The 25,592-nt window shown below is 38.5% G+C and overlaps 1 protein-coding gene across 5 annotated transcripts in view; it reads left to right on the top strand.

The window, feature by feature from the left end:
• The window catches only part of LOC123861678 (sphingosine-1-phosphate phosphatase 1), a 113,653-nt gene extending 88,347 nt beyond the window's left edge, over positions 1 to 25,306 (top strand). For 3 of the 5 annotated variants that reach the window (XM_045901004.3, XM_045901008.3, XM_045901006.3), the window contains one exon: positions 19,417 to 25,306. In XM_045901004.3, coding sequence (XP_045756960.1) covers positions 19,417 to 20,610 — 1,194 coding nt within the window. In that variant the 3' untranslated portion in view covers positions 20,611 to 25,306. Of the gene's footprint in view, positions 1 to 3,785; positions 3,927 to 13,068; positions 13,153 to 19,416 lie in introns of those variants that run through there. The other 2 variants (XM_064571155.1, XM_064571156.1) reach the window with 2 other exon arrangements.
• The last annotated feature ends 286 nt before the right edge of the window (positions 25,307 to 25,592 follow it).

The raw sequence follows: 25,592 nt of genomic DNA, 5'->3' as shown, positions 1-25,592 counted from the left end.
AGTGTTCCATTGCATGGATATACCATATATTGTTTATCCATTCATCCATTGATGAACATTTGGGTTGTTTACACTCTTTTACTGTTATGACTATGTTACTATGAACATTCCTATACAAATGTTTGCATGAAAATATGTTTAACTTTATGAAAAACTGCCAAGCTGTTTTTCACAGAGGCTGCTACATTTCACATTCTCGCAAGTATTGTATAAAGGTTCCAGTTTCTTCACATTCTTGCCAACATTTATTGGTTTTTTTGTTTGTTTTGTTTTTAATAGTCAATTTATAGTCATTTTTTTTACTCTTTAAAGATTTTTATTTATTTATTTGACAGAGAGAGACACAGTGAGAGAGGGAACACAAGCAGGGGGAGTGGGAGAGGGAGAAGCAGGCTCCCCACGGAGCAGGGAGCCCGATGTGGGGCTCGATCCCAGGACCCTGGGATCATGACCTGAGCTGAAGGTAGACGCTTAATGACTGAGCCACCCAGGTGCCCCAATTTATAGTCATTTTAAAGTCCATTTAAAATGGGTGATTTCTACATCTTTTCTGTTCATTGCCTTATTTCTTGACAGTTTGTTGTTTTTTTTCTTGCTTGTGTTTGTGTGTGTGTCTCTCTTTTTTTTCTAATTGAATTCTGGGTATCATATGTAGAACAGTAGTAAACACCAAGGTAAATAGCATTTATTCCTGGAAATGGACACCTCTCTGCTTCTGTCAGATTGTTAGCGTTAGGGATTGAATAGTGTAATCTGTAGGTGAGCTGGTTTAGGTTTTGTTGTTGCTATGGTTACCATCAGTACACTACAGACTTGAAATTCTTTGCCTGTGGGCTGTTAATATCCTGTGCTTAGTGTTGGGCCTGGTATGCTGAAGGGTTTTCCTCAAAGTTGTTGCTCCACGGCTCTCAACTTTTAGCAGCCCTGCTTACCTATGCTAAATAAGGGATTTCTCGACACTCTCTTCTTCCCCCTCCAACTGTTGATGCTGTTCACTCAATGTGAGAATCATGCTGGAGGCCAGGGGTCATTCTCCTCCATGATGGTTTGTTTGTTTTTCAAATGCATATATCTGCATAATCACCACCCACAAAATTCTCTTGTTCTCATTCCCAATCCATATCCCCCTCAAAAGATAACCAGTATTCTGATTTCAACCATTATAGACTTGTTTTGCCTGTTCTTAAATTTTGTGTAAATGAAATCATAATAATATTCTGTGTCAGGCTTCTGTCACTAAACAGTTCTGAGATTCTTCCATATCGTTGCATGTACCGATAGTATATGGTTTTTTTATTGCCGTGTAGCGTTCCAGTCTATTAATATCCCACAGTTGATCAGTAAAGACTATTTAAACAATTGGATACTTGTCTAATTATCTAATTAATCCTCTTGTAATTTTCTTAAAAGTTTGTAATTACTCTAAGAGTAACATGCCAGCATTGGCTTTGTTACTCAGGCCAGAAATTGAAGCCTCATCTATCTTTGTCACCTCTCTTCATACCCCACTTGTCTAATCAGGAAATTCTTCTTATTTCTCTTTCCTGATTGTGGCCTGTATCCAGCCACTTCTCTCCACTTTTATATCACTTGCCCAGAATTTTGCACAAACCTTTGCACTACTTCCATTCTGGCCCTAAGGTCTGTTGTCCAGGCAGCAGCCTGAGCAATCCCTGGACAAACATCTCTCATCTGCTCTCAACCAGCCTTCTTCTCACTTGAGAATAAAATCTCAAGTTCTGACCATGGCCCTGCAAAGCTCTTATCCGGCTCCAGCTACCTCTTTTTTTTTTTTTTTAGATTTATTTATTTTGAGAGAAAGAGCGTGTGTGCACACATGTGCACACACATAAGTGTGAGTGAGTGGGGGGAGGGGCAGAGAGAGAGAGAATCCCCGAGCCGACTCCCCACTGTGACCGAGATCATATTTTTTGTTTTTCAGGTTTTTTTAAGATTTATTAATTTATCTCCGGCTACCTCTTTAACCTTATTTCCTACACCATTTTCCTTCTCTGACTCAGCTTCAGCTGCTGTGGACCACTTGCTGTTTCTCTCTGCCCAGGAGGCTCTTAGCCCACACAGTGCAATACCTTGCTCCCTCATTTCCTTCTGGTCTCAGCTGAAATGTCACCTCATGGGAGAGGCTTTCCTTTAATGACTGAATCCAAAAGGACTTTCCTGCCTCATTTTTCTTGCCTTAACCAGTATTATTTTTCATAACACTTTGACTATTTTCATTATTATAATTAGTTATTTGTCTCTATGGCTGTCTGTCACCCCACTGCCCCCCAGGAAGGCAGGGACTTTGCTTATGTTCTTTGCTGAATCCAGTGTATTCTAGGCCTGTCATGTCAGTCCTTCAAGAATTGTTTTTCGATTATTGAATAGGGTAATTCTTTAGGACTTTAGATTTAATGCTGATAGATCAATTTCTAACTATAACACATAATATTCAAGTGGCTTGTTCTTTGATGTTAACATCGATCTGTTAGGGCTATAGGCAGTGGTTCTTTTTATCCCCCCACCTTTTTTTGCAGTTATCAAAGAGAACCCATTTGCTTAATTTTTAAAAGCGTCTATTCAGAATTAGAAAAAGAAGTAGTAAACATATAGTACCAACTCAAAATTCTGGATTACTCCACATTGTTACTAACTGTTCCAAATTAAGACATCTGGTGACTGGGGAAGTTTTGTTTCTCTCTCTATTTGGTTAACCAGCTGGTTGTTCTGGAAAGGCAAACACAGTTGATTGTTCTTGTTGAAAGAAGTAGGGCATTCATAGATTTACTTCAAAGGGTGACTTTTGGGTAGAAGATTTACTTGAGAAACTTGACATCTCAGGATGTTATTGAGGAAAATGTCTTTGTTTTTAAAAAGATACTTGAATGTTATATCTGGAACCTGATACTTGAATGTTGTATCTCATACTGCATGAGAAAGTGTGTGTGTCATTCCCTCCTACCCCTCCCCCCTTTTCCTTGGTAACAGATTCCTGCACTTAAAAACTGTGTTTTCCCTAAGAATTTTAGTGTATGAGATGCCGTATGTTGCTGCAACCAGTATCTTGAACATTCGTGTGAATAAGAATAGCATATTCAGACTCACTAAGCAGGATTAATTTACAAAGACATTAAGTCTCAGTCATTAATGAATATGATATTTAAAATGACATTGAAGTTGTAGCAAATGTCAGTTTAGCATACCTTCCACTAAATATTCAGCACTTCTTCCCAGTTTAAAACAAATGGCTCTTTGGCAAATTGTTTCAAAGCCAATTCTGTGTTAAACTATACACACAAATTTCCCTAAATTTCTGATATAAACGTTTTCTGAGAGGTGTTCTGCTGAAGTTAAACCATACTTTTTACCCCAAGGTACTGTTTTTCTGAGACATACTGATAATGAAGAGGAGTGACTGTTCCCAAGTTTCCTGAAATAAACATTAATAACCAGATTCCTAATTTTTACTTGTGCAGTTTTGCTTCAGATAAGCTGATACTGGATATGCTTGATAAATAATAAGTGTCTTTAATATCCAGCATAGAGATTTTGTGGCTACCATTAGATTTTCCATGTTTGCCACTAGCCCATGACATTAGACATTAGTAGCTGCTCCTTCCAGGTGCTCTACTGCCCACCCCCTTTTTAAAAATAAGTATGATATATGCTTATTATACAGGTAACATAGGCTACCCTTATTTTTTTAAAAAAATATATATGTACTTGGGGTGCCTGGCTGGCTCAGTAGAATATGCAGCTCTTTTTTTTTTTTTTTTTTTTTTTAGAGAGAGAGCATGAGCAGGGAGAGAGGCAGAGGGAGAAGCAGGCTCCCCAGTGAGCCAGGAGCCCGACGCGGGGCTCAATCCCAGGACCCCGGGATCATGACCCGAGCCGAAGGCAGACGCTTAACCATCTGAGCCACCCAGGTGCCCCGAATATGCAGCTCTTAATCTTGGAGCCCCACATTGGACATAGAAGTTGCTAAATAAATAAATAAATGTGACGTACTTACAAAGACAGTTTAATGTGGTCCCTGGAACAAGAATACTTGAATTCAGAAACCAGTTTTACTGTATATTAACTGTGCTTTTCTCATCAGGGTAGTGAACATAATTGTACTTATGGAGTTACGGGGTTATTATCATTGTTAAAAATTTTAGTAACATAGGAAAGTACTAGGAAAGCAACACATCCCTTACACACACACACACACACACGCTCAGATATTTGAAATACATTTTATGAACATTATTCTGGAGACCTTTCTGTTCATACATACAGATAGAGTGAGTAGAAAGATGCATAGGAATAATTTTATCAAAGTGGGATGGTATATTACACATTTTCTCTAAATAGTATTACGTTTAGTTTAACTTGGATTTAAAAATGAAAGTAATTGCTGAAATTCCGGTGTTTCTTTAGTATAAGGTATTCATTCCCTTTGAATTTTACCTAAAGAAAAGATGAATGATACTAAGAGGTTGGGGTTTTGTTTTGCAGTTTTTTAAACGACATGTTTCAGATGTCTACACAACTGCTTGTTACAGTCAGATGTAGGTTTTTCTGGTGAGCAGATAGCCTTTCATGTGGTGACCGGGGACTCAGACTCCTTTCATTTTCTGGCTCAGGCGTCCTGTAGGGCTTGGAACTCCTCTGCGTCCAGCCAGCAGATGAGTGAAAAGAAGGTGAAGACACACCACCTCTTCATCACCTGACCCAAACATGACATGATTCACTTCTACTTGCAAAAAAACTACTCACTGAGACTGAGGCAAATCTTGACGGTGGACCTGGTCTCTGTTTTTTTTCTTCTGAGATCCCATAAAATCTTCTGTCCCAAATCCCAAGTATATCTCACTCCTGTGGGCTGCTTCTCATTTCCCAAATTAGCATGGAGACCTTAGAAATATAGTAAGCCCTAGCAGCTTTCTTTGCTGAGCTCCTGCGTTAGTAAGGGTGTTTATTTCTGAGTTTTTCTGAGGTTGCCTACCTTCCTCCTCAGTTGGCGTCTTTCCAAATTTGGGGGTATTAGTATATTTTCTTTTTTTTATATTTTTATATGAAAATAGAGAGGTGTTAGGGCATGGCTCGGTGGTGGCATTCATGATTAGCCTGCCTGAGTCATCTCAGGTCTAGAATTGAGATTGACATAAGAGCTTTTCAGCATAGGAACATTACTAGTGTGTATGTCGCTGAAATCCTTTCCTACCTAGAACCTCTAAACATCCATGCTATGTATCAAGCACATTTTTAAAAAGTGCTTTTTTGAATAATATTAGGTTTGTAGAAAAGTTGCAAAGACACTACAGTTTCTGTATACCCTTCACCCAGCTTCCCCAATGTTAATGTAACAATGATACATTTACCAAAACTAAGAAATTAACACAGGTACAATACAGTTAACTGAACTATAAGGTTTATTTGGATTTCACCAGCTTTTCCACTAACATCCTTTTTCTGGTCAGTCCAGTCAAGATACCACGTTGCATTTAGTCATCAAGCCTCCTTATCTCCTCCAACCTGTGATAGTCTCTCAGACTTTGCTTATTTTTCATGACCTTGAAACTTTTGAAGAGTACTAACCAGGTATTTGTAGGATGTTCCTGAATGTGGATTTGTCTGATATTTTCTCTTGATTACACTGGGATGATGGATTTGGGGAAAGAATACCACAGAAGTGAAGTATCTTTCTCATGTCACCCTAGGGGGCAAGTGACATCAACACTACTTATTGCTGATGATGTTAACCTCCATCCATTGGTTAAGGTTTCTCTGTTTGAAGTTATTATCTTTTACTCTTTCCATACTCTATTTTTTGAAGCAGGTAATTAAGTCCAGTCAGTACTGGAGGGGAAGAGAATTAAGCTCTACCTCCTGAAGGGGGTCTATCTGCTTAAATTATTTAGAATTCTTTCCTCATTTATTTAATTATATAGACATTTATTTTTATCAGTATGGATTTATGGGTCTTTATTTTGTTCTTTGGCTGTTGTATCTTACTATTATTTTTTTTTTAAGTATTACTTTACTTTCTGGCACTATTTGATGCTCTTGGCTCATCTCTATTTTCCCTGCCCCAGACCTAGAATCACTCATTTGTCCAAGGAGCTCAAAGCGTATTTTTTTTTTTTTTTAAGATTTTATTTATTTGACAGAGAGAGAGAGAACACAAGCAGGGGGAGTGGGAGAGAGAGAAGCAGGCTCCCTGCTGAGCAAGGAGCCCGATGCGGGGCTTGATCCCAGGACTCTGGGACCATGACCTGAGCCGAAGGCAGACGCTTAACGACTGAGCCACCCAGGCGCCCCTCAAAGGGTATTTTAAATAGGTTAGAGCCTAAGCTTTTCTGATTACCTAACTAAAAGATAAGAATCTTAGAGAAGTTCACTGAAGCTTATACAGTAGTGAAACTCTATCGTCTTCTAAAACATGTTGAAGTTTATTTGCTCTTTAGAAGTGTATTTTTCATTATAAAATGAAAAAATCTTAAAAAGCACTGATTCAATTTGATATAGTTTATTGAGAATTGAGAATTATTTGTTTGATACTTGTATTCATGATATTTTACGTATTTTTTTTTTAATTTTATTTATTTATTTGACAGAGAGAGACACAGCAAGAAAGGGAACACAAGCAGGGGGAGTGGGAGAGGGAGAAGCAGGCTTCCCACGGAGCAGGGAACCCGATGCGGGGCTTGATCCCAGGACCCTGGGATCATGACCTGAGCCGAAGGCAGACGCTTAACAACTGAGCCACCCAGGCACCCCTATTGATTCATTTTTTAAAAAGTTTTAATATAAAAGTAACTGAGACTGCTTGCCTGTTTTAAAAGCTGTAAGAATTATAAATTTTTAAATGTGAATGTGAAATGAAATTAAATGAATGTAAATCACATGAAAATTAATTAGAAGAAAGGAAATAACATTTGTTGCTTACTTTCTTAATGCCAAGAATTGTGTCCTCTGTATACTTCTCTGTATTCCTGTATCCTGTGATTACCTCTGTCCTTGTACTTATCACCCTATATTATAATTGTTTACTGTTCTATCTCCTAACTTCTTGAAGACAGCAAATAGGTTTTTCATCTGAATCTTTAGAATTTAGCATCATACTTGGCCGTAATAGGCACTCAATATTGACTGTCCATTTTTATCCCTACTTTATTTTATTTATTTATTTATTTATTTATTTATTTTTAAAGATTTTATTTATTTATTTGAGAGAGAGAATGAGATAGAGAGAGCATGAGACGGGGGAGGGTCAGAGGGAGAAGCAGGCTCCCTGCCGAGCAGGGAGCCCGATGCGGGACTCGATCCCGGGACTCCAGGATCAGGACCTGAGCCGAAGGCAGTCGCTTAACCAACTGAGCCACCCAGGCGCCTCCCTACTTTATTTTTTTAATTAATTTATTAGTTCATTTATATAAACTCTACACCCAACATGGGGCTCAAACTCACAACCCTGAGATCAAGAGCCTCATGCTGTTCAGTGGAGCCAGCCAGGCACCCCTTTATCCCTGCATTAAAGATGGAAACTGAGGCTTAGAGAGTTTAGGTAATTTGTACAGTGATGACTTCGCTAGTTTGATTCTTAAACCTATTGCTTTTTCTGTTGCACCACACGGTCAATTTTTTGATAAGCTGAAAATACTTCACTGCATTCTTTTCTTTTCCTTTTTAACAATTTATTTATTTGAGAGAGAGGGAGAATGGGAGGAGGGGCAGAGGAAGAGGGAAAGAATCTCAAGCAGACTCCCGGCTGAGTGCAGAGCATGATACAGGGCTCGATCTCATGACTGAGCCGAAGTCAAGAGTCAGACGCTTAACTTACTGAGCCACCCAGCCACCCCACTGCATTATGTTCAAATTGACAATCTCTGAAAGTATTCAGAAGAAACTGGTAACATTTGTTGCCTCCTGGGAGAAGAAAGGGGCTTGAGGACAAAAAGGTTCCAAAACATGAGTTTTGGAACCTTTCGAATTTTGAACCATATGACTATTTTAGATATTAAAAAATATAAATGTATTTTTAAAATGTCCAGGAGCACCTGGGTGGCTCAGTTACTTAAGTGTCTGACTCTTGATTTCAGATCAGGTCTTTTTTTTTTTTTTTTTTTTAAGATTTTATTTATTTATTCATGAGAGACACAGAGAGAGAGAGGCAAAGGGAGAAGCAGGCTCCCAAGGAGCAGGGAGGCCGATGCGGGACTCGATCCCAGGAGCCTGGGATCATGACCTGAGCCGAAGGCAGACACTTAACCATCTGAGCCACCCAGGCACCCTCAGATCAGGTCTTCATCTCAGGGTTGTACATTCAAGACCCACATTGGGCTCCTCACTGGGCGTGGAGCCCGCTTTAAGAAAATAAATAATAAATAAATACATAAATAAATACATAGATAAATAAAACACTTATCAGATGGAGTTTAACATTAAGTTTTTAAATATTGTATCATTTCAGTGCTTTGTGCTTTTATTTTGTTGATATCCTTAGAATCAGGGATACTGCCATTATTATTGAGCATCGATTTTTATAGTCTTCTGGGAATTCCTTTGTGTATCTTATTTTTTCCCTTTTATTTTTGAACAGAAAAAACGTAGAAGGTGGGGAGGGGGAGAGGATAGATGTTCTAAAGGGAATGAAAGATTAAATTCCTCGGTTCAGTATGAATGAAATTTGACTTTTTAAAGTATGTTCCCTAAATCTTTCCTTATAGGAGACTCTTACATAAAGTGAGTATTTGGTGATATACCCAAAACTTTATTTGATTATCTTTAATTAGTTAGAGTGGCTCTGGCTGCATTAACAAAAACTCTGCTGCAAACTGACTTAAATAGAAAATGTGGACTCTCATTAACGTGGAATAGAAGTTCTTTCCATCAGTTGGATTGGGTCCACTTTAGAATTAGTGTTCCACATCTGAACAAATTGTAGTTAGGAGGAGAATGCATGCATGGATTGGCAAGAATATAAGGTTTCTGCACCAATTACTGGTTTAAAAGAATGGAATTACTGTGATTGGTTTAGCTAATCGAGATCTGCTCCTAGAGCTAGGGTCAAGTCTTGAAACCATGTCGATGCCACAAGGAGGGAGGGGGAGGAGTTGGGGGGTTCCATCCTACTGTCCACGAGAGCTCCTTAATTGCTCTTCAGATGATACGTGTATGACTGATCCCTCTCACCCTAATAATAACTTGAGGAATGTAGTTGTTCATGCTGGCTGATTGGTGCATGGTGGTTTCTTTTACTATTCTCTACCCCATATAAATTCCATAACAAAAAGTTTTAAAAGAGAAAAGAGAGACAAAAAAAACCAAAGAGTCAGTGATGTTTGCTTACCGTAACCTTTTCCTAGGCCAGTATGTGTTTTTTTCAATCATCCTGTACTCTTTCTTTCTCCTCTGCTTGTATGTAGGGTTAACATGTAATTCCCCCTCTCAAAGGCTAATAGGCGTATTCCTTAATTATAGTTGACGTTATGCTTCAGGACTTACATAGAAGAGCAATAGCATAGTATTAGAGTGAACACAGGGTCACAGGTTTTGAAGCAACCACAGTCCCCCCTTTTCCTCCCCTTAGTAACTGTGAGAACATTGACCAGTTAGTCCCTCTGAGCTTCAATTTCTGCCATAAAAGGGGGATAAAAATACCTGTCTTATATGGTTAAATGATTATGATAAAAAAAGAAACTAGATATAAGTTGCTACCCCACAGGCTAGCATCTGTTGAACTCCAGTTATGATTATTTTCTTCTCTGTGAGGCTCAGGTATCCTAGCCCAATTTGATTAATGTGGGTATAGCATTGTTGTAGTTAAATTACAAGTGTAGATTGTGAAGTTATTCACACCCATTCCTGAATGCCTTTTCCCATTAAACTTTTCCCTACATTTGGCACATTTATTTGCTGGACCTCTGCATTCCACATTCATCATAGCTAATTCCTTACAATAAGTGGGCAACATTAAGTTTCAGCTGTGGGGAATTAGCTTTTTCTGACTCAAGTCTGATAAATAGAACATATACTTCACATACAATTGTCACTTTTTAGTAGTAAAATATAGTAGTGTATGATGCTTATGCTGTCAGATCTTTCAGGCATGATAAGCATTCATACCCGAAAGATAGAAATACATCTTTTTCTAAGGATACTGCGATTTCTGATTTCATGCAAAATAATATGCAGAAGACTTTTAGTATAGTGCCTTTTGTAATCAATAGTTTCTAAATGGGTGTAAAATGTATGTTATTTTCTTCTTTTGTTTCTTGTTTAAATGGGGAAAAAAGCTACTTCCTCTTCTGTTATGGAGATATTTAAGCTGGTCTGTCCTTCAGAGTTCATAGTTAAACTTAACGAGTTCAGAATCAGAGCAATATCTAGTTGCAGCTAGATATGTTTGGGATGTACTTTATATACAGAAAGAACATTTTACTGGGTATATATATATATTTTTTTAACTTTTTTTTTTTAAGATTTTATTTATTCATTTGACAGAGAGAGACACAGTGAGAGAGGGAACACAAGCAGGGGGAGTGGGAGAGGGAGAAGCAGGCCTCCCGCTGAGCAGGGAGCCCAGTGTACGGTTCTATCCCAGGACCCCGGGATCATGACCTGAGCCGAAGGCAGACGCCTAACGACTGAGCCACCCAGGCACCCCTTGGGTATATTTTAATAGGAAATAAAATGAAATAGCCTTTCAACTGATAAAAGAACTTAAATCTTATGAAGGCAAAAGCGACAAGGAATTCATACCTATGTTTAGGGATTTTGTTATTAAGTAAACAACTCCTAATTATCTAAGGACAATTATTCAGGTAAGAGATTAATCAGCACTTCCCATCTAATGTATTCAAAGATGGCAGTTCATCAGGAATTTAATATTCTCACCCCCTTAAAGCTTATCCTAAGACGTTTGTTTTGGGTTGTCTTTCAAAATATCTTCCACCCTCCGCATTATATTCAGAAGTGAGAATCCTGTATCCCAGTAAGAACCACAACAGCAGTTCTGGGGTTCTTCTGTTAGCTGATCTTTACTAAGTGGATCAAGATGAGATATTGTTACGGAACCTGGATTGGATGCCCCGAGAGAAGAACCAAGCAGCACTCTGAGATCTTCGAGGATAGGAGGTTTGTTTAACACCAGCGGGCTCAGAGGAGAATGATCTCCAAAGGTCTGAGCCCCGAGCACAAGCAAAGGAGGGTAATTTATACATTTCTACTTCCGCATACTTGGTACTTTTGGTGAGTGGAGCAGGGAGAAGAACCCGGAAGAGTCCCGGGGCAGGGACTGGGACTTTCTTCCTGGCTCGGTTGGCCATCTTAGGACACAGATTTTTCCTCTTCAATATTAGTAATTGTTCTACCGCTGTTCTCAGAACACCTAGGCCCATACTGATGACTAGTGAACTCTAACAAGCAATCTTCTTTATTTTATTTTATTTTTTTAAAAGATTTTATTGATTGATTGATTTTTAAAGATTTTATTTATTTATTTGACAGAGAGAGACCCAGCGAGAGAGGGAACGCAAGCAGGGGGAGTGGGACAGGGAGAAGCAGGCTTCCTTGTGGAGCAGGGAGCCCGATGGGGGGCTTGTTCCCAGGACCCTGGGATCATGACCTGAGCCGAGGCAGATGCTTAGCGACTGAGCCATCCAGGCGCCCCACAATCTTTTTTAAATGAAGAAAAATTCTTTTTAACCACACAAATTATCATAGCTTTAGCCTTTACTAAACTTCCATTATCTGGATTTCTCATCTCATGTCTGTGTGGGCAACGTACGAAGTGCAGTCTCACCCATGCAGGACTCCAGAGGTAGTGGCAGTAACTGCCCCCCTCTTTTGTACATTCCCTTCTCTTTTCACTGCTGTTCCCTTTTGGCTTATTTTCATTTCTTTTCTCTTGCATATTCTATAGTACTCTTTTCTGTCCCCCTCTTTTTGTACCCCTTTTCATTTGTGTATCTGTATGTTTGTATGTTTACATAAGAAAGGCTCACTCCACAATCGTCAGCTCTCACTAGCCTGTTGAGATCTAGAATGCTAACTAAGCTTCCTTTTATGCATCTAACAGGAACAAATAGAGAAAAGATAGAAATTATGGTTAATCTTATTTGTTCTCTTCATATGTTTTTGTTAGGTTGAATCATATGAAGTTGTCAATATTGTTTTGATCGACAGAAATAGATTTAACTGAATTCTTCCCTAAGCATCCCACAACCCAAAAGTAAGATTTGGAAACTGATTGGATGAGGGAGAATTAGATATCCCAGAGGTTCTGGCTTAGCCAGGTAGATCAGAGGGCTGTCATGGTGCTAATACCATTAGCCAAAATGGAGAAAATTGTGAAATATACCTTGTTTTTGTTTTTAAAGGGAAGACTTGGTGGGGGAGGAGGGAAGCATAAATAACCACTTTTATTTTGGGGTGTAATGAGACACATTCAAAGAGAAATGGCCAGTAGACGGAAATACAGATCTGTAAATGGATAAGATCATTGGCATATAGGCGGCCCTTGAAAACATGAATGTGAATGAAGTTACCCTGTGAGAGTGTAGTGTGGAACAAAAAGAGCCAAGGCTTCTCTTTGGGACAGGAAGTGGATCATGCAAAGAAAACTCAGATAAAGGCTGTGCATAGAAGAAAAAGTATTTATCATCTCGGAATGATTCATTAGCATGTAAAATTAAGAATTAACTACATAGCCTCAGAAGGTTATATTTCAAGTCTGACTCACTTGCATATTAATGTGGTAAGACATAAGCTAGAGGTTTTCATGTTTCCCCATAAGAGATTAAATTACTTCACTGTATCTGTGTACTGTATAAGCTCTATAGCTTGAGGTTTTTGTGAGATATGCCTACCTTATCTCTAATATCTTTCTTCCTTTTTGTTTCTCTCTTTCTTTCTTTCCTTCCTTCCTTCCTTTCATCCATCCACCCACTCATCCATTCTTTAGTTCTTTCTTTCTTTCTTGAAGAACTATATTGCATTTGAACAGTGTATCAGGTGGACAACCACTGTGGTTGTTACCATCTCTAGTCTTTTTTTTTTTAAGATTTTGTTTATTTATTTGCCAGAGAGAGAGCAAGCAAGCACAAGCAGGGGGAGCAGCAGGCAGAGGGAGAAGCAGACTCTCCGCTGAGCGAGGAGCCCAATGTGAGTGAGACTCAATCCCGGGGTCCTGGGATCATGACCTGAGCTGAAGGCAGATGCTTAGCTGACTGAGCCACTCAGGCGCCCCCATCTCTACAGTCTTGAAGTGTTAAGATTGCTGTAGCATTCAGTCTGGGGCCCACCCTACCTGACCCATCAACCCCTGGAATCCTTTGAATTAAAGCCATACAGGATACTGTTCCAATGTGAAACAGACTTTCCAGGCAATGTAGTGGAGGGAAGGAGTGCAGTACTATTATCCTGCTAGAGAGCATGGTCATAGTCCTACAAATTACTATTAACTTAAAAGCCACGTTAAACTTGATTGTTTAAAATTCTCATCAACCTGATCTTTCATATGCAAAAATCAAAATGAAGCAGTAGGAAAAATTATTTTATAACTTCATATTAACTCTTTGAATATTTCAAGAACGGACAGTTGTTTTTATCTGGAATTTTAAAAGGGTTTCTTCCTTGGAGTGTATAGGAAGTACGCTCTTTTTTTTTTTTAAGATTTTACTTATTTATTTGACACAGAGAGACACAGCGAGAGAGGGAACACAAGCAGGGGGAGTGGGAGAGGAAGAAGCAGGCTTCCCGCCGAGCAGGGAGCCCGATGTGGGGCTCGATCCCAGGACCCCGGGATCATGAACTGAGCCGAAGGCAGACGCTTAACGACTGAACCACCCAGGTGCCCCAGGACGTACACCCTTAAGTAAATACACACTTTAGGAATAATTTGAATAGCTTGTGGTAAAAAATCATGTTAAGTAATATTTTTCTTTACAATATAAAATCTTTCTCTGTAGTTCCTTTTTGAGCATTATTTAAAGTACTCTTAAAGAATGCCATTATTTTACTAATTTCCGTGAGCAGAGCTCCCCCTGCAAACACATAACACATGCAATATCCTTTTAGGTTTATTGTTTCTCCTAGAACTCTTCAGCTCTTAATGCAAGAAAATTGAATCAATTATTCATTCATTTATTCAACAACTATTTATTGATAATAGATAAGCAAGAAAGAATAAGAAGTTCAACAGTAAAATAGGGTTTTTCAAAAATATTGAGTGAAAAGAGCAAATGCAAAGAAGATACATACAAATACAATGCCATTTTATAAATTCATAGGAGTTGTATCTGCAATATTTCCTTAAATAAAAAACAAAGAAGTAGTAAAATGTTAACATCTGTTAGGTCTGAGTATCTGAGTGTCTATATTTGGGTGTCTTATACTTTTTTCTAAACATTGTATATTTGAAATATTTTATACTGAGGCATTTTTAATTTTTAAATTAATAAAACAAGCAATACGATAGGAAGTGACAGGGACTCTTTTAGATTGGTCGATTAGGGAGGATCTTTCTAGGGAGGTGACACTGAGGTCTGAATAACAGTACCTAGATCCAAACCCGCCCCCTCCCCAAGGTGGTGTTAGTGGTATTGGTAGTGGTAATACTGATAATTTTTTTTTAAGATTTTATGTATTTATTCATGAGAGACAGAGAGAGAGAGAAAGAAGCAGAGGGAGAAGCAGGCTCCCCGCAGAGCAGGGAGCCCGATGCGGGACTCGATCCCAGGACCCTGGGATCATGACCCGAGCTGAAGGCAGACGCTTAACCATCTGAGCCACCCAGGTGCCCCTGATAATTTTTATATAACATCTGTTGAATATGTATTTTATTTGCCAGGCATGCTGAACACATTTCAGTTGATCCTTCTATCAACTCTTGAGTTGATACTCATTTTTTCTTTTAAAGATGAAAAGACAGATGCTTAAAAAGCTATCATTAAAGCAACAACAAAAAAAAGCATTTCACCCTAAGAATGAAAATGTGAATTTCTGAGGTAGGCTAGAATATTCATTGGTAGAAGCAATTTTTACTTACAGAAAAAATGAAGAGAAAGTATTCCAGACAGCTCTTGCTACAGACCTGAGGCAGACACAAGCATAACATATTCAAGGAAACATGTTCAAGGAAAGAAGGACATTTTAGCCTATGCTGTTGAGTTACGCTACCACAACATAATTGGTAAATGGTCATTTACTCCCTGAATACTCACGTTGAAGGAAGCTCACCACTTTCAGACTTCTCTTATTCTTACACAGTTTATTTTTTCCATGTAGGACTTACAGACTACTGGTGTCATATTAAAAGGACACAGAAGCTGGCTTAAGGGTTTCTCAGTGGCCAAGTTGGGGACAGTGTAAGCACCAGTAAGGACCATGAAGTAATGGATTATAATATATGTCTCTAAAAATCGTAATTTCTTAGTGAAACTCAGAGAGAAAGAAAGAAGCTTTTCTTTATAGAAGAATGCCAGATAAGGTAGGAAGAATGATAGAATTAGAAAATGACTGGCAAATCCCAATGTAATTTTGATTCAGGCAAGAGATACTCCATGGATGCTAAAATTTTGGGGTGAAAAGTTGTTAGAGGATAAGATATTCATACAGTTTCAATGTATCACTCCATGATTACTTACTAACTATAAAGGAAGGAACGTACCTTTAAAATGGAGAGATCTGTCCGTTACTGCCTTAACTCAGTGATCAGACTTGGTATTACGTGTTTCCTTGATGTGATACAGTAAGTACCCAGCATTACCTACACAGTATCCCTGCCAGAAATGTTTAACTGGAACCTAATCATGAGGAAACATTAGAAAAATCCAGAATGTGGGGCAATTTATGAGACAACTAGACTGGACTTTTCAAAAATTCAGTGTCATGAAAACAAAAGATTGCAAGGTGCTCTATGCCAAAGTATTTAAGAATGAAGTGATATTTTTTCTGCAGTTAACTTTCAAATAGTTCGTCAAAAAATTGTGTATATGTATGTTTAGAGAGAGAGAAAGCAAATGAAATAATAGTTGGTGAACCCAGGAAGTGAAAAGTTGTGTTTGGGTGTTCATTGTACTATTCTTTCAACGTACAGATTTTTAAATATTCAGAATTATAAACTGAAGAGGATACTTCCTCTGTTTTGAACTCAAATCCAATTTTTTAATATTTTTGCCCATTGATTTAATTGTGCTATCTGAAGCCACTTTGATAGATCCAAATCCCCCCCCGCCCCAGTTTGGTGTTAGTGGTATTGGTAGTGGTAATACTGATAATTTTTACATTACATCTGTTGAATATGCATTTTATATGCCAGGCCTTGTGCTGAACACATTATCTCAGTTGATTCTTCTAACAGCTCTTGAATTGTACTCATTTCTTCTTTTAAAGATGGAGGGCACCTGGGTGGCTCAGATGGTTAAGCGTCTGCCTTCGGCTCAGGTCATGATCCCAGGGTCCTGGGATCGAGTCCCGCATCAGGCTCCCTCCTCGGCAGGGAGCCTGCTTCTCCCTCTCCCACTCCCCCTGCTCGTGCTTTCTCTCTCTGTCAAATAAATAAATAAAATCTTAAAAAAAAAAAAAAGATGAAAAGACGGATGCTTAAAAAGCTGTCATTAAAGAAACAACAAAAAAAGCATTTCATCCTAAGAATGAAAATGTGAATTTGTGACATAGGCTAGACTATTCATTGGTAAAAGCAAGATAGAAAAATTTGTGATAAAGTCACTAGGCATGCGTATTTTTCTGGCCTTGAACTTGTTCTACATACAACTTACCATTAAGAAGCAATCTTCTAGGGCGCCTGGGTGGCTCAGTCGTTAAGCGTCTGCCTTCGGCTCAGGTCATGGTCCCAGGTCCTGGGATCGAGCCCCGCATCGGGCTCCCTGCTCAGCAGGAAGCCTGCTTCTCCCTCTCCCACTTCCCCTGCTTGTGTTCCCTCTCTTGCTGTGTCTCTCTCTGTCAAGTAAATAAATAAAATCTTAAAAAAAAAAAAAAAAAAAAGCAATCTTCTAAGTTTGAGCCCCACATGGGGTATAGAGATTACTTAAAAATAAAATACGTATTTTTTAAGATTTTATTTATTTGACAGAGAGAGCATAAGCAGGGGGAGCGGCAGGCAGAAGGAGAGGGAGAAGCAGGCTCCCTGCAGAGCAGAGGATCATGACCTGAGTTGAAGACAGATGCTTAACCAACTGAGCCACCCAGGTGCCCCCAAAATAAAATATTTTAAAAGGAAGAAAAAAAAAAAGGAGGCAATCTAGCGTGGTAGTAAAGAGCACACAGTCCTTGAAGCTAGAATGCCTAGGGTCACATTCCAGCTCCCCATTTACAAGTTACTGCTGCCTGAGAAGCACCTCTCCAGAATTTCATATTGGGAACCCCTGTGTATTGGTTTTCGATTGTTGCTGTAACAGATTACTACAAACTTGATGGCTTGAAACAACACAAATTTATTATAATTTTGAGGGGTCAGAAGTCCAAAATAGGTCTTAGTGGGTGAAAATCAAAGTATTAGCAGCGCTGGCATTTCCAACTGGAGGATCTAAATGGGAACGATTCTTTGCCTTTTCCAGTTCCTACAGGCCACCCACTTATTGACCCTCTTCCCCCAAACCAACATTGTATTTTTCTGTGCCTTTCTTCCATAGTAACATCTCTCTCTGACTCTCATCGTGTTCTGCCTCCTCCTACTTTTAAGAACAATGGTGATTACATTGGACCCACCCAGATAATCCAGAATAATCTCCCTATTTTAAGATCAACTGATAAGCACAACTCAACACAAACCCCAAATAATCCAATTAAAATGGGCAGAGGACCTGAATAGGCAGTTTTACAAAGAAGACATACAGATGGCAAACAGATAACAGGAAAAGGTGCTCAACATCGCTCATCATCAGGGAAGTACAAATCAAAACCACAATGAGATACTACCTTACATCTGTCAGAATGGCTAGAGTCAAAAAGACAAGAAATAACAAGTGTTGGTGAGGCTATGGAGAAAAAGGAACCCTCATGCACCATTGTTGAGAATGTAAATTGGTACAACCATTGTAGAAAATAGTATGGAGGTTCCTTTAAAAATAGAAATACCATATGATCCAGTAATTCTACTCCTGGGTATTTACCCAAAGAAAATGAAAACACTTCATTCAGAAAGATAATATGCACCCCTATATTTATTATGGCATTATTTACAATAGCCAAGATGTAGAAGCAAGTGTCCACTGATAAATAAATGGATAAAGGGGCGCCTGGGTGGCTCAGTCGTTAAGCGTCTGCCTTCGGCTCAGGTCATGATCCAGGGTCCTGGGATCGAGCCCCACATCGGGCTCTCTGCTCAGTGGGGAGCCTGCTTCTCCCTCTCCCACTCCCCCTGCTTGTGTTCCCTCTCTCACTGTGTCTCTCTCTGTCAAATATATAAAATCTTAAAAAAAAAAAAAAAAGACACACACACAGGAATATTACTCAGCTATAAAAAAAAAAGAAAGATCTTGCCATTCATGACAACATGGATGGACCTAGAGGGTATTGTGCTAAGTGAAATAGGTCAGACAGAGAAAAACAAATACCATTTGATTTACCTTATATGTGGCATTTAAAAAACAAAACAAAAAGCAGATACAGACATAAATACACAGAACAAACTGATGGCTGTGGGAGAGGAGGGATCTGGGAGATGGGCAAAATGATGGAGGGGAGTGGGAAATACAGGCTTCCAGTTATGGAATAAATAAATGATGGAGGTAAAAAGTCCAGCATAGGGAATATAGTCAGTGGTATTGAAATAGCACTGTATGGTGACAGATGGTAGCTACACTTGTGGTGAGCATAATATAACATAGACTTGTGGAATCACTGTGTTGTACACCTGAAATTAATGTAACATTGTGTGTCAACTATACTTCAATAATAAAAAAAATTTTTTTTAAAGATCAACTGATAAGCTACCTCAGTTCTTCTTTGCCATGTAACCTAACATTCACAGGTTCCAAGGATTAAGGCATTGACATCTTTGGGGGACGATTTTTCTGCATTCACATCTACGTTTAAATTCTAAAAGTTGCATCAGGCAGCTGGGGCCGGGAGAAGATGATTCCAAAGTAGAGATACTGGCTAACGCTGAGAACTGTGAGTAGGACCAATAATTGGGTGTAAGCTAAAAGGAACTACTGAGCAGTATATGTACATGTTTTAAAATTCTCTTACTGGCATAAGGTATATACGGTAGATTCAGTATTCAAGAGTGATTGAATTAGAAGGAAGTGACTAAGTTTTAGTTACATGGCAGGGAAAGATTAAAATATTAGAATAGATTTTATTTCTATTGTTTTGTGCCAGTCCTCAGGAAAATGTTCTTGATTTAACTACAGCTTTGGAGAAGCTTTGTGTTTAATTTTAATTTTTGTATTTTTATTACAGATTTTACTACGCTTGGATGCTACTCCTGACATGGAGAAGATTGAGGAACAGTTTGCTAATCTGAACATTGTTAAACGTTCCTCAGAAACTAAAGAGCCTACTTATTTGCTTGGTATAGATACATCAAAAGCTGTACAAGCAGAAAAAGAAAACTTGGTTGCTGTTTTATGTTCTAATGGATCAATCAGAATATATGATAAAGAAAGGCTATACATACTACGAGAATTTAGTGGATATCCTGGACTTCTTAATGGAGTTAAATTTGCAAATTCTTGTGACAGTGTATATTCATCATGCACCGATGGCACTGTAAAGTGTTGGGATGCTCGATTAGCCAGTGAAAAACCTGTCCAGCTGTTCAAGGGTTACCCTTCCAATATTTTTATTAGTTTTGATATCAACTGTAATGATCATGTCATTTGTGCTGGTACCGAAAAAGTGGATGATGATGCATTGTTGGTATTTTGGGATGCAAGAATTAATTCTCAGGATTTGTCTACTACCAAAGACCCACTTGGAGCATATTCAGAGACTCATAGTGATGATGTCACTCAAGTGTGCTTCCATCCCAACAATCCCAACATGGTAGTCTCGGGTTCAACTGATGGCCTGGTAAATGTATTTGATATTAGTGTTGATAATGAAGAAGATGCACTGGTTACAACCTGCAACTCCGTTTCATCAGTAAGCTGTGTTGGTTGGTCTGGGAAGGATTATAAACAGATTTACTGCATGACACATGATGAAGGATTTTGTTGGTGGGATCTTAATCATCTGGATACTGATGAACCAATTACATGTTTGAACATCCAGGATGTCAGAGAAGTAGTTAATCTGAAAGAAGGTATTTTGGACTATTTAATTGGTGGCCTATATCATGAAAAAATGGACAAATTGTTTGTTGTTGGAGGAACAAACACAGGAATTATTCACTTGATGAGCTGCAGTATATCAGGATTGATCCATGTGACCAGCCTTCATGGAGGGCATGCTGCTACAGTCCGTTCTTTCTCTTGGAATATGCAGGATGATTCTATGCTAACCGGAGGAGAAGATGCACAGTTGTTACTTTGGAAACCTGGAGCAATAGGGAAGACATTTACAAAGAAAGACAGCATGAAAATAGCATCCTCTGTGTCCCAGCGAGTTCGAGTTCACAGTAATGATTCTTACAAGAGAAGGAAAAAGCAGTGATGTTATGTTGGGAGTTTACTTGAGGGGTTTTATAGTTTCAAGTAGTTATTTTTGTGTACTACCTGTGATAGATATGTTTAAAGCTCATATGTAAAAACAAGCCAGTTAGCAAACAATCCTGGAAAAATGTTGAAAATGGTTTAATTCAGGTCTTCATGTATTCTAAAATTATTTTTTTTAAAGCTGCCAGTTGAGTATATAATCAGTGAGTTGAAAGTAAAATTACATTCCTCATTTTTAAAACCCATCTGTTGAGTTAGTAAATGTTGGGTTTAAAGAAATAGCTTTGATAAGGACTTTTTAGAAGTAGATGGCTGGTGTGACTTTAAAAAATCAGGTGGTTTGAGCTATGTTTTTTAAATTCAGGTTTTTTTTACATTTTAAATCATCTTCATTATTTATAAAATCAAATCAGACTGTTTTCTGTAGGAGCTCCCACTTGCTTAATACACATAGATTATGTTGGAGTATTTAAATGTAAATATTCTAATGATTCTAAATAGAACTAAAGTTTTTTAGAAATAAAATGATTTGCATCTATTTAAGAAAAATATATTTAGTATATATTTGCATCTATCTGCCTGGATAGATTTTTTTTTTTTTAAGTAGCGTCCACGCTCTCAGCATGGAGCCCAATGTGCGGGACTTGAACTCACAACCCTGAGACCATACCTTGAGCTGAGATCAAGAGCCAGATGTTTAACGGACTGTGCCACCCAGGTACCCCTATTTGCATCTATATTTTTAAACAGTTAAAAATAAGCAAATATTTCATTGATGAAAAGGAAATTATCTTGCAAATTCAAAGGGATCTTGAGATTCAAAGGGAATATACAAAAACAGAAGTATTTATAATAGCAGAATGACTTTTTATTTCAAAATATTCTACTATTTTATGATAAAATTTTCTTTCATGGTGTTTCATCTATAATTTTAAACTTAGGTGCCCCTGGGGAGTGGGGGCCATGCAGGAGGTGCTGCTGGAGAAAGAACACCATAATTTTAAACTTGAATTTTTGTTTACTGCCGGTTTTTTCATCCTTACTGTTAAATATTTTTCCAAAGAATCTTTTTTTTTTTTAAAGATTTTATTTATTTATTTCACAGAGAGAGACACAGTGAGAGAGGGAACAGAAACATAGGGAGTGAGAGAGGGAGAAGCAGGCTTCCCGCGGAGCAGGGAGCCCGACGTGGGGCTCGATCCCAGGACTCTGGGATCATGACCTGAGCCAAAGGCAGACACTTAACGACTGAGCCACCCAGGCACCCCTCCAGAGAATCTTAATTAAAAAGTTGGTCACTCGGGGTGCCTGGTGGCTCAGTCGGTTAAGCATCTGACTCTCGATTTTGTCTCAAAGTTGTGATCTCAGGGTTGTGAGACTGAGCTCCACAATGCTCCATGCTCAGAGCAGAGTCTGCTTGTCCCTCTCCTGCACCTCCCCAACTCCTGCATGTGCTCTCTCTCTCTTTCTCTCAAATAAATAAATAAAATCTTTTTTAAAAAAGTTGGTCACTCTAAAGGTTTGGTATGTTTTCTTATGTTTAATTACAAATAAAAATATCTTCTTATAGATAAGAATATATAAAGATACTGTAAAACATTTTTATCTTTTGAACTAAAAATATTGTCATGAAAAATACAAACATTACTTTAGAACCTTTTACATTTCTCTTTAAATGTTAATGACTTATCTCTGAGACCATAGCACTAGGGGGAAATAGTATTCTATAGCACAATGCAACTTACACATAGGTATGATCTAGCTTCACTCACTTGAGAGGGAATAATAGTTAAGTCACTGTTAAACATACTCAAAATAAAGAATTCTCTTTTTTTTTTAATATTTATTTATTTATTTTAGAGAGAGAGAGCATGAGCAGGAGGGGCAGAGGGAGAAGGAGAGAATCTCTAGCAGACTTAATACTGAGCGGGGAGCCCGAGGCGGGGCTTGATCTCATGACCCTGAGATCATGACCTGAGCTAAACTCCAGTTAGAGGCTTAACCAACTGAGCCACCCAAGTGCCCCTCAAAATACGTAATTCTTATTTGAAAAGATTCACCTGTTCTTGCTGTTGTTCAAATCATGAACTTGAGGTTAATTCTGGATTTTTTTCTTTTCTCCTATTTAGTGATCACCAAGTCCTGTGCCACTCCACCTCCCAGAATCTGTCTGCTGTTTCTTTGCCTTTACCCCCCCCACTAGTGCCTTAGATAAGATTTTCATCATTTCTCTCCTAGATTACAGACCCTGGCTCTAATCTGCTCCAATTCATTCTTCCCACTATTTCTAGGCTGAACGTAGAAAACAGATTTGATAATGTCTCATGCTGCTTAAAATCTTTGGTACATTTTGATCTTTTGATGGAGCACTATGTAAAAATGAAAAACCATGTTTTTAAGATACTTAGGATATGAGATAATGCTGACTATGTAAGTAGAAAAGCTGTATAAAAAGACTTGGAGACATTGCATTTATAAAACAACAGGAAATGAGACAGTTACCAAAACAGTAAAACTTTCAAAAATATTTAAAATTTAAAAGTAATTAATGGGGGTGCCTGGGTGGCTTAGATGGTTAAGTGTCTGCCTTTGGCTCAGGTCATGATCCCAGGGTCCTGGGATCGAGTACCGCATCGGGCTCCCTGCTCAGCGGGGGGCCTGCTTCTCCCCCTCCCTCTGCTTCTCCCCCTGCTCATATTCTCTCTCTCTCTCTGTATCTCTGTGTCTCGAATGAATACATAAAAAAAAAAAAAACCTTTAAAAGTAATTAATAGAGGGCACCTAGGTGGCTCGGTAAGTTGGGTGTCAGACTCTTGATTTCGGCTAGGGCATGATCTCAGGGTTGTGAGATCAAGCCCTGTGTCGGGCTCCCTGCTGAGCGTTCTTTCTCTCCCTCTCCCTCTGCCCTTTCTGCCCTTCTCTCTCCCTCCTCCTGCCCCCCCCAAAAGTAATTAATAGAGTTGGAAGATGCAGGTGAGAAAATACCTTTGAAAGTAGACCTCAAAGAGAGAGAGTGAGAGAAAAAATTAAAGCCACAGAAGATAAATATAGGGGTCTAATATCAGATTATCAGTTTTTACAATGTGAGAAAAAATGTAGTTTGGAGTTGTAATGAAATACCATTAGAGGCTATCCCCAGAACTCCAGTCTTCAGATTGAAAGGCCCAACAGTGTCAAGTATAATAAATGAAAAAGACCCACACCAAGGCATAGTACTCTGAAGTGTCAGAACTCCAAGAACAAAGAGAAAATTTTAAAAATTTCCAAAGGAAGGCGGGGGGGAAGCAATCACTTAGGTACAAGGATAACATGTGAATTAGACTCTTCATTAGTAAATCTGGATGACACAAAATGGTGAATCAAAGTTCCAACTTCTGAGGACAATTTCCTGCTATCTGAACTTAAGCTCTTCAAACTCACGAAGCAAATAGATGGCAATAAATTTTTTGAGACATCCCTTGCTCAGTGAACGTTTTTTCCTTGCTCTCTGAAACTCAGGAACCAAATTTATTTCCCTAACAGAATATCCATTGCTAACCACACTCATTGGCCACTGAGGAATTTAAAAATTTGGATTTTAGGAGATAATTGCTTTTCAACCTTTAATTCTATAGGTCAAATTGCCCTCACATGTGAGGTTTAAAACTTTACTTTCTATGCAGCTTTTGAAAAAGGATACTGGAGGATGTACTCTACAAAGAATAAAGGAGTAAATCAAGGAAGACAAGAGATACCAGGAATCAGGGCACCAACCCAGCACAGTGGCAGGCTAACAGCTTTGCAGCAGGCCCACAGTATTCAATCCAGGTTGGAACAAGAGGACATGAGCTATCAGGAGGGAGATGTCCAGGGAGAAAAGTGAACTTGACAGGTTTCCCAATGCATCTGACCATGTGGAAAATAGAATAAGTGCCTTAAACCCACCAATTAAAAGAGACCCTCCTATTAAAAATCATTTAAAAAGACAAGTTTTTAAAAGATTAAAAATAGGGATGCCTGGATGGCTCAGTTGGTTAAGCATCTGCCTTCGGCTTGGGTCATGATCCCAGGATCCTGGGATCAAGTCCCACATTGGGCTCCCTGCTCAGTGGGGAGCCTGCTTCTCCCTCTGCCTGCCGCTCCCCCTGCTTGTGCTTGCTCGCTCTTTCTCTCTCTCTGACAAATAAATAAAATCTTAAAACAAAAAAATTAAAAATAAGTAAATTCACTTAAAGACCTAGGTTAAAAAAAAGTAAAGGATGAGGAAAGGTATTACCAACCCACAGAATGGGAGAAAATATTTGCAAATAATAGATAAGAACTTGCATTCAAAACATATTTTTAAAATGTTACCACTCAATAATAAGAGAAAGCAATTTTTGAAATGATCAAGGATCTGAATAGACATTTCTCCAAAGAAGATACAGAAATGGTTAGTGAACACACACAAAAAGATGCTTAACATTATCAGTCATCGGGAAAATGCAAACCAAAACCACAATGAGATACCACTTCACACCCACTGGGATGGCTATAATCAAAAAAATGTTGGTGAGCTTATGGAGAAATTGAAAGTTTCATACACTGCTCTGCTGTTAGGAATGTAAAATAGTATAGCTACAGTCTGGCCATTCCTTCATAGTTGCTGTTTGATCCAGCCGTTCCAAATTAGGTATATGCTGAAGAGAATTGAAAGCATAAGTCCACATAAGAACTTGTACATGAGTGTTCATAATAGCATCATTCATAATAGCCAAAGGTGGAAATAATCCAAATGACCATCAATTGATGGAGGGGTAAATTATGGTATATCCATAAATAGAATATTATTCAGCCATAAAAAGAAAAGAAATGCTAATACATGCTACAACTCAGATGAATCTTGAAAACATGCTAAATAAAAATAGCCACAAAAGACCAAATTGGATGATCCCATGTACATCAAAAGTCCAGAATAGTCAAGTCTATAAAGAAGAAGAAAAACAACAAAAGAACATATAA

Source organism: Mirounga angustirostris, unplaced genomic scaffold (genome assembly GCF_029215605.1).
Source record: "Mirounga angustirostris isolate CCGP_5_RB_7025 unplaced genomic scaffold, mMirAng1.0.hap1 SCAF_9, whole genome shotgun sequence".
Classification (NCBI taxonomy): domain Eukaryota; kingdom Metazoa; phylum Chordata; class Mammalia; order Carnivora; family Phocidae; genus Mirounga; species Mirounga angustirostris.
This window is presented reverse-complemented; position numbering and strand designations above follow the sequence as displayed.